The sequence below is a fragment of the Dryas octopetala genome, chromosome 8 (genome assembly GCF_963921425.1).
Source record: "Dryas octopetala chromosome 8, drDryOcto1.1, whole genome shotgun sequence".
Taxonomy (NCBI): Eukaryota; Viridiplantae; Streptophyta; class Magnoliopsida; order Rosales; family Rosaceae; genus Dryas; species Dryas octopetala.
Window position 1 is genome coordinate 1,215,021 of NC_141373.1, and position 9,225 is coordinate 1,224,245.

At 37.6% G+C, this 9,225-nt stretch overlaps 2 protein-coding genes across 3 annotated transcripts; both read left to right on the forward strand.

The window, feature by feature from the left end:
* The first annotated feature begins 1,733 nt into the window (after positions 1 to 1,733).
* LOC147275721 (uncharacterized) lies at positions 1,734 to 5,175 on the forward strand. 2 transcript variants are annotated; one of them, XM_086255791.1, is made up of 8 exons: positions 1,734 to 2,132; positions 2,235 to 2,436; positions 2,732 to 2,802; positions 3,432 to 3,540; positions 3,770 to 3,852; positions 4,143 to 4,301; positions 4,455 to 4,556; positions 4,756 to 5,175. In XM_086255791.1, exons 2-8 carry the CDS (start codon positions 2,364 to 2,366, stop codon positions 4,906 to 4,908), a joined length of 750 nt encoding a protein of 249 aa, XP_086111917.1. In that variant the 5' UTR covers positions 1,734 to 2,132; positions 2,235 to 2,363; the 3' UTR covers positions 4,909 to 5,175. The 2 variants fall into 2 exon arrangements, with proteins under 2 accessions (XP_086111917.1, XP_086111916.1); XM_086255790.1 differs by having other exon boundaries at positions 1,734 to 2,121.
* Positions 5,176 to 5,482: 307 nt separating this feature from the next.
* Positions 5,483 to 7,744, forward strand: LOC147275722 (uncharacterized). Its single transcript, XM_086255789.1, has 6 exons — positions 5,483 to 5,608; positions 5,727 to 5,939; positions 6,253 to 6,564; positions 6,717 to 6,881; positions 7,101 to 7,184; positions 7,262 to 7,744. The coding sequence occupies exons 1-6, from the start codon at positions 5,579 to 5,581 to the stop codon at positions 7,367 to 7,369; spliced, it is 912 nt and encodes a 303-aa protein (XP_086111915.1). The 5' UTR covers positions 5,483 to 5,578; the 3' UTR covers positions 7,370 to 7,744.
* Positions 7,745 to 9,225: the final 1,481 nt, after the last annotated feature.

Sequence of the window (9,225 nt, forward strand, 5' to 3'; positions counted from 1 at the left end):
GGGTATGGCTTTTCTGGTGTTTCGATCTCGCTTTTCTGGTGTTCTGATCTCAGAAGGACAACAATGGTGGTGGCCTGGTGGGAGATCGAAGGTCTGTGTAGTTGGGATAAGCTTCTAGAATTTATGAAATCTGATCGAAATCTGAAACGTTTAAATGTTTTGTTTATATGTTATTTGATTTTTAAAACTCAGGTTTAATTGTTTTGTTTTTAAACGTTTTATTATTTTATTATTATTTTAAGTGACGTGGCAGCTCAGTTTTTGGAGGGAACATGCTGACTGGGCTAATTTGGGCGGGAACCAATCTGGGGTCGCCGTGTCAGTGCCAGGTTTACGTCCCGCGTGGCCCAGGTCAGATCCACGTAGGCAATTAACGCCTCCAAGACGGAAAAGCTGACGGAGGTACCTAGGTGTGCAAAATCAGTACTTGAGGTACCTGAGAGCAACTTTTTTTAATTGAGGTACTCAAGTGATATATGGTGGTTAATTGAGGTACTTTTGTGTAATTTGCCCTTTTAAGAAAACCGTGCTACTATGCTCATCGTGTTTATTTAAAAAATCTTGTTCACCAATTAATTTGATGGTTTTATTTATTAAAAAGATAATTAGGCTTAGGTTTTTTAGAAAACAGTTTTTAAATGGAGACTAAGGGTGTTTTAAAATTTATAAGAAAATTATTTTAAATCATAATAATTTATAAGAACATCATTTTAATTCATAATAAAGTTCTTTTAATTTATAAGAAAATCATTTTAATTCATAATAAAGTCCTTCCCCGATTTGAAGGGTATTTCCTCTCCTAGGATGTAAAATGGGCTTTGTAGAGGCTGCATGTTAGGTTTTAACTCCGAGATTAGCCCAAAATCTTGGAGTTAAAACCTAATATAAAGTCGTCAAAAAAGAAAAATAAAAGGATCTAATTAAAAACCCTAAATCACTACTGGTCTTAGTCTAAAAAAGACTCATAAAATGGACTGTACTCTAAGTCTCCCTTTATTAAATTCTGAATTTCACTTAGATAAGATATAAACATGTATATTAGTACATTATTAGATATATAAATTTGTGACTCAAGTATTATTATTTAAACAAAAAATTTATTAAGAACCAAAAAAACCTACAAGCCCAGCCTAATAAACATATATATTAGTACATTATTAGATGGGTGGGTTATTCAGACCACCCAAAAATGCTGAGTTGACCACCCTCTTAAATTTTTACTCCTTTTTGCTCATTTTGCCCCTGCATTAAAAAGAAAACCCTTTTTTGTGGGAGTGGGTCGACCGGAGAAGGGGAGGGGTGGAATCGCGTCGCGTTGGCGGTAGGGTTGCGCTGGCGGCGGGGAGGGGTGTCCGGCCAAAATTGGAGAAATGGTTTTTTTTTTTAATGCAAGGACAAAATGGGCAAAAAGAGGTAAATATTTAAAGGGTGGTCAACTCAGCATTTTTGGGTGGTCTGAATAGCCTCCCTTATTAGATATGTAAATTTGTAACTCAAGTATTATTATTTAAAAAAAGAAATTTATTAAGAACCAACAAAACCTACAAGCCCAGCCCAATAAAGCACATACGACACCAAAAGGCACCAAAGAGCCCAATAGGCTAAAGAAGAAGAGAAAGCAAGCCAACCAAACCAGACGGGAGATACAACCCAGAAGAGCAGCAAGGCAAAGCTAAGTTACCTACAAAGAATATGAACCAAAGAGCCATGCATAACCAATGACCGAGCCACCCCATCTCAAAGGCCAACTTATTAAGTAGAGAAATTGTATAGTACATACATAATATAATATACAAATACATTAATAATATTCGTGTATAGATGAATTTACCTTTTTCTACAAAAGTATAAATTTATAAAATTCTTTTTTATATCATAAGAATTTGAATGTAATACTATTGTTTGTAGTCCCGGCAGTAGAATTAATCACAATTGCATCCAACTTCGATCCTATTTTTCAACTCAAAAAAAAATAAAAACACTATCGTATTAGTATTACTAAGTTATGAGTTATGACTCGTGAGTCGTGTATCCCATTAATTTTTCCAAGCGCAGAGCGACAGTTTCACAAGACAAGTAAATCGTCTTCCGTGTAGCATCATCAAACATACACATACATTGGTACATAAAGAGTATATTCCACTTTCCTCTCCTAGTCTCCTCTCTTTCCCAGTTTCCCTATTTCTAAGGCCTTGTTTGCTTCCTCTCAATTCTCATTACCTTCAACATTTCAGAACAAGTTTCGGCCTTGCTTTCTTAGCTGCTCGTCAAAATCCATTACCGCAGAAACACCCACAAGCCCAGACCAAGAAGAAGATTCAAAGCCACAGCCTTTGATCCGCTCTGCACCGATCCAATCAATCATGGCGACCCCTGAAGTTCTTAACAGAGAAGACGGCCTTTCCCTCTCCTCTCCTATCTTTGAACCCCGAAAAGGTGCCTCTCCTTCTCTTTTTATGTTTTTATGCAATGGGTTTCAGCTCATGGTATATAATAGAAGGGGTAAAGTTGCAGACTTGGCCTTTTTATTTATGTGTCAAGAGTGAAACACTGGGGATTTTGGGTATTGATTGGATTTGATTCATTTTCTTTTATTAATTTTGGATACCCAGATCATATCATATACAGATATACTGATATGTTCCTTCTGCTGTTACCTTTTTTATTAATTTCTAAATCAATTTGATGCCCCTGTTAGAAATGTTCTATCTAAAGTGGTGTTTTTGGACAGGAGAGAGTGCCCAATCTCGTGGAATGTCGATTGAGAAGAAGATTGATTTTCTTGAGAGCTTGGCTGGAACGGTACTATCCTAATTCATTTTTGATAAAAAGTTATTTCAACAGAATCCTGATTGCAAAACAGAGTTCCCGTTGTGACATTACTTGTTCCTAGTCAATTTAGACCAACAGTTAGTTGCCTAAAATTTTACTGACATGGAAATATTGAATCTTTATCTTGCTGTGTCTCTTTGAATATGGATTTGTTTTTGGCATTTGGTGTCTGGCCACTTTGTAAATACCATAGTTATTCACAATTCAAATTACTACCAAGAACCATACATTTTTAATAAGTTTTCTGATGATTAGAAAACCAAGATGGTTACTTTAGTTAGATAAAGGATTTATACTGTTTGGTGAAGCTAGAAGAATTTAGTGCATGGTTAGATATGCTCAATTGACTGTTCAATTGTAGATATGCTCTTTTGAGTGAATGTGTCTCAAGTTTTTAGTGTTTCTCCATCAATGGAAATTTTGGGTATACATGGAATTATAAATTAGCACTAGCGAGGCAAAAAAGGACATTTAATAAAACAGAGGAAGCTATTCCTAAGTACAGTTTCTTGGACATTTTTGTATCACTTGACAAGTTGTGTACACATTATGGTTCATGTGGAGTTTACAGTTCATTATAAGGAGTTTATCTTTGCCAGGTTAGCAACCGACGGTCTCGAAGATGGTTGAATGACCGCCTTTTGATGGAACTTGTTCCTCGTCTAAATGCAGAAGAAATTAGAGGCTTGTTTGCTCCACCACCTTGGGGTACTCATATAGCTGAAATAAATATCTCTTAATATAATTGTTTGGTGTATTATAACTTCTATTCTATATGCATTTCTGACCGATGAGTACTTCTATATTTACCACCTGAAGATATTGCTTGAACTTTCTGTGATTATAGAACTCACCTTCATTTACTCTGCAGTGTACTATTTATGGTTATTGCTCATTAGAACGTTTCATATCAACATTGTTTGGTTTGAATCTACAGGTGATGATGTACCACGGTCACCATTCTGCATGACTACTGTGCAAGAGTGGGATACATTAAGGAATATAGACATGGATCAACAGGTCCTTCAGCCACTCTCATTCACGGAAAACATGTTTCAATCTTTGAATTCCTGCAATCCGATGATTTCAGATGCTATAAAGTTATTACTGGAATTAAATTCAAATAGTTGACTAGCCATATGGAGGCCTAACTTTATTTAAAGTAGAATTTAGGTTCTCTTGATACTATTGTAGCAAATAATGTGCCCAAATGAAATTATTGATTTATCAGTCAGCATGTGTGGTTATGGATCATTTTGGATGTTACCTGGTCTCACGTCCTGACTCTAGCCTTTACTTCATTTTGACAGGCTAGTCTCATTGATTCCTTTGAGAGCCCATGTGAAAAGAAGAAGGGTCGTGTTGATGCTGATAAAATGGCTGTCTTGAATGCATGGCATAGGGTTGATTGTCGAACAAGAGAGGCACTTCGGCGTAGCGTTGTTTCAGAACTTATTGAGGGCTACGAGGTAAATCTAATTTTTTTATGTTCATCATCACACATTTCCACCTTTACCAATTTTGTCATGCATGCTTTCTATATTCATGTTTCTCTAAATGAAATGTAACCCAACAAAATTTTTTGTTGTCGATGAGTAGCAAATTCCTTTTTCTTTTTTCAGGAGCGTGTACGGGCTTTTGTAACAGAGGCTCAGGATGGAGATACTCTGATCCTAAGGGTTCAAGATCCTTTCCGTCGATTGTTGCTCCATGGTGTTTGTGAGGTAAATTTTCTCGTTTATCATTTTCATATGGATTTTCAAGGCTAGATTTCATGCTGGATTATGGACCTATGTAATTAGCTTCCATTAAAATACAGCAAAAGTATTTTATTCTTGTTTTTCTTTGTTGCCAAATTTGTTACTTTATTCTAACAAAGCATTCTCGGAAGTATCTAATATGTATAAACTGGTGTTTGAACAGTTCTACAACTTGCTCTCAGTGACGGTTACTGAATCAGAGAATGGGGAGTCAGTTAAGATGACCAGGATAACAAAGAAAAAGAGGGGTTCTGTCGAACTTCCAAATATCACTCTGTCCCATTTCTTGAAGATGTCCAGAGAAGGAATTTGGTGATTCCATTTCCAATGGGCAGGACTCAGGAGCTCTCATTTATGTTGATGTATAATAAAGATGGGCGTGCTGTGCTGTGTCTTTAACTTTGTGTATCACCGTCATGTAAATATTAAGTTACTTAGCCCTGATTAATCTCCTGTAAAAGTAGTTCATTGATTTGTAGGTTAGTATTCTGTAATGATAAAGTCATAATGTCCTATTTTCTCCAGTCAACAAAAGAAGTTGATTGCATACTTAGGGCCCAATGAAATCATAATTTGCACTTAAATTTTCTACAGAAAATATTGTTAGCCTTGGATACTTGCAGATAATTTGCACAAAACTGCCATATGGATAAAAGACTTCATTTTAAAAAACAAACTCATAAAGTTTTAGTCAAAAAAAAAAAAACGTGAATAAAAACTAAACTCTAATTTTCTTATAACGTATGGGATAATGCTGACATGCTGTATATCTATAGTTCTATACCATTTAAAGGACAGTGCGGTTGGCCGGGAAAGAAAGAAGTGGACCCTAGTTGATGAATATAGAAATTTTGACCAGCATCGGGCGGATGTTTCGATGTTGTATGATCTTTATTGATATCCCACCTGCCCCTGCAAAGTGCAAGACATAGCGTTGACTCGTTGAGGGTTGAGCTTCTCTTGTATTTTGCTGCATAATAATTTCCATGGCAAAAAAACCCGTGAAATACTTTCTGGTACTTTCTCTTTCTCATTCTCTTATACCCTTTCTGTGTCTGTGTCACTGTGTATGAGTGTGTGTAATGGGTGCAAATAGTGTATAAATGAGTATTGAAATGGTGAACTGATCAACAGGTGGATGCGTTCACTGACTCAGCTTTCAAGGGGAACCCAGCAGCGGTTTGCTTGTTAGAGGAAGACAGAGACGACCAATGGTTGCAAGCTGTGGCGACCGAGTTCAATCTGTCCGAGACCTGTTATTTGACTCGGATCACTGACTCTAACAACTCGCCTGCTTTGACTTCCACTCCTAGGTTCCGTCTCAGATGGTTCACGCCCGTCAATGAGGTCTGAAGTCTGAACCCACCTCTATTTTAGTTCCTTTGGTTTTATCTTTATCTGGGTCCATAATAACATGTTGTGAATATGATTCCTTTTAGGCTTTTAGCTCCTATGGATTTATTTGCTGCAAAATGCAAACTTTTTTAACTACAATTTCTCCTAATTTGATGTGTGGCTCTTAGCTAGTATTGTATCTTGATTTTATTCACCAAATTAAGGATAAAGGTGGATATATAAATAGTGATTTGCATACTAGGTAGTAGTATTAGCAAAATCTTGTAAAGTAAATTAAGCTTGGAAAATTGATTTCCTTTTGCAGGTTGAGCTTTGTGGTCATGCAACATTGGCGGCTGCACACACTCTCTTTAAGTCTGGTTTGATAAATTCCAACATTATTGAGTTTACCACATTGTCTGGAATTCTAACAGCTAAAAAGGTTGTAGATGTTAAGACAGACAATAGTTCAAATATTCAAAATGGTGAAGCACAAGAGTCCTATTTTGTTGAACTTAATTTTCCTGCTGACCCATCTACTGAATTCAATTCTGGTGAGGTTTCCTTAATCTCCACTGCCTTGGATGGGGCTTCTATGATTGATATAAGGAGGACAACAATCACAGATGATCTGCTTGTAAATCCTGCAACCCTTTTTATGCTTTTCGGTCGATATAAGCTTCTAATTCTTTCTTTTGGATGGATTAATGGAAAAGTTCTATTTTATTTTACGGCTTATATATGGAGTTTAGCATGTAATCTTAAGTGAGACTTGTTACATTGTTCCAGGTTGTGCTTCCATCAGGAAAAACTGTTGCAGATTTACAGCCGCAGTATGATGCAATCCTAAAATGTCCTGGGAGTAGGGGAGTGATTGTAACAGGGATTGCTCCTCCAGAGTCTGGATATGACTTTTACAGTCGATTCTTCTGCCCTAAACATGGGATCGATGAGGTAATAAGCTTGCATTTATTCTCTGAGCAAGTTTCTTTCGAGTGCCCCATATTGGGAACCAAATGTTTGTTGCATGTTTCTGTCTTCTTTGATATGTTAAATGAGAAGATTGTAATAACCTGCCTGCTTGGAACCTTTTCCTGTGTCTTTTGCTGTTTGATCTTTATTTCAGTTATGCTGAAGTCAAGAACTAAACTGGAAATACTATTTGTCTTTCAGGATCCTGTTTGTGGGAGTGCACATTGTGCCTTAGCATCATACTGGTGCAAAAAACTGGGAAAGTGTGATTTTGTTGCATATGCGGTAATCTCTCTTTCTCTCTCTATGCGCTTAGCATAACATTATTTGTTTCCTTCATATATATTATTGTTTACTTTCAGGCATCACCTAGAGAGGGAGTATTAAACATTCATCTAGATGAGCAGAATCAGAGGGTGCTGCTGCGAGGGAAAGCTGTTACTGTGATGGAAGGAACTGTTTTAGCTTAAATTGTAGTTAACTTTATTGTGCTAAGTACAAAAATATTGAAATAAATGACTTCATTGGTGGAAGAACCCTTTCAATTTGAATTGAAATTTCAATATAAAGCTAATGTGTTTCAATATCATGCACATTTCTTTGTGAAATTTGCATTCTGAGTTCTCCAACTTGGAAGGTGCTGCTGCTGCTGCTACCCAATTTTCATTTTTTTTTTTTTTACCACTCTGTCCCATTTCTTGAAGATGTCCAAAGAAGGAATGCACAATAAAGCTGTCCTGTAACTTTTGTTTATTAGAATTATGTAAAATATCAAGTTCCTTGGCCCTGTATTATGTAATTCTCATAAAATCACGTGCTTTATGTTATGTAACTTTTTCTTAGAGAAAATCATTAATAAAACCAAAGATATATATACAGTTGGAATTGGCATTTGACCCGTTACTTAATGCTTGTAAACTTCTCTTTTAGCTCTTCTTCTTTCAACCTTCTTCCTTCTCGTCAGAGATTCTAAATTTATGTGCAGAGAAAATGAGCAACAGACATTGAAAAGATAAGCTACTGATTAAGGCCATCTCCAATATAGTAATTAAGATTTTAATATTGAAAAGTCTTACTTAATAGGTTGATTAAAAAGTTTAGTTAGCTTGAAGTGCTTCCAATTATGTTACACCTGGAATCAAATGATCAAAGGAGATCAGAAAAAGCAGAATTGGTAGCTTCTAGCAAGCATTGGTGTACGTATATAGAACTTTCAACCAGTAGACCCGTGAAAAGCAGTATATAGAACTTTCAACCAGCCGCCAGCTTAATTTCTTCTTCCATGGGGCACCACCTCCACTAGTTCCTATATATGGAACCTCCCTTCACGAGAATGCTGACCCACATCTGGCACAAATAGAATCATAGATAATTAATAATGGGAATAAGAGAAACCCAAGTTTGAATAGCGAGTTGTCATTGTTCAACCTTCGATACTTTCAGAATCAGAAGAGTCTAGCACCAGCTCCTCTACATTTGTGTTGTCTTTCTGTATCAAGAGGTAGTCATTTAAGGCACCCAGTTTATGCAATTCTTCGATGGCTTTTAGACAAGCATCGCTTTTAGCATCTTCCATCGAAGATTGTGGTGAACAGACAATTAAAACCAGCCAATGCCTAGTGGCGAAGCAAACATCCAATCTGCTGACCCACCATCTAAGCCTAAACCAAATGCTCCTACCATCATTGCCAAGCTTCATAAACCTTAGAAAGAAGCAGAAGACAAGCCAAGAAAGCAGCAAGACAAGCGTGGCTTGCAAGAAGACGGCTTGGGATTGCGTGAACTTCTTGATGGAGTCAAAGGAGAAGATGGTCTCCGGGAAGCTTATGGCGTAGGTGTCGATGCTAGAGTCAATGGATAATTGGATATGGTGGAATTGGCTGCAAAGAGAAATTTAGTGACTTTCGGTAGAAACAAGAAAGTAAGATAAATAGAAATCATGTTACACCACTTACACAAAAAAGACATTGCTTCAGTGGTTCGGCATTTTCTCCTAATCCACCAGGTCCAAGGTTCGACATAAGGCAAAGACTTTTGCAAAATTTAAATGACCAAAAAGACACTTGTGCCACGTGGAAGCCCGCAATGGGAGGCCACGTGTCAGCCACGGATGGAAGCCCGCAGGCGGGCCCACATGGGCCACGTGGCAGTGGGCCCGCGGGTTTCCAACGGTAGGCTGCCACATGGCGCAAGTGGAAGCCCGCAGGCGGGCCCACATGGGCCACGTGGCAGTGGGCCCGCGGGTTTCCAACGGTAGGCTGCCACATGGCGCAAGTGGGCCCACGGGCTTCGATCCGAGGATGACACGTGGCCAAGTGGGCCCGCG

What these genes read in the sequence shown, in the direction of transcription:
- LOC147275721 (XM_086255791.1), top strand. Translation starts at nt 2,364, where the DNA reads ATGGCGACCCCTGAAGTTCTTAACAGAGAAGACGGCCTTTCCCTCTCC. An exon ending in TATCTTTGAACCCCGAAAAG is followed by an intron (nt 2,437 to 2,731) that starts GTGCCTCTCCTT and finishes GTTTTTGGACAG; the next exon opens with GAGAGAGTGCCCAATCTCGT. An exon ending in ATATAGACATGGATCAACAG is followed by an intron (nt 3,853 to 4,142) that starts GTCCTTCAGCCA and finishes TCATTTTGACAG; the next exon opens with GCTAGTCTCATTGATTCCTT.
- LOC147275722 (XM_086255789.1), top strand. Translation starts at nt 5,579, where the DNA reads ATGGCAAAAAAACCCGTGAAATACTTTCTG. An exon ending in GGTTCACGCCCGTCAATGAG is followed by an intron (nt 5,940 to 6,252) that starts GTCTGAAGTCTG and finishes TTCCTTTTGCAG; the next exon opens with GTTGAGCTTTGTGGTCATGC. An exon ending in CAATCACAGATGATCTGCTT is followed by an intron (nt 6,565 to 6,716) that starts GTAAATCCTGCA and finishes ACATTGTTCCAG; the next exon opens with GTTGTGCTTCCATCAGGAAA.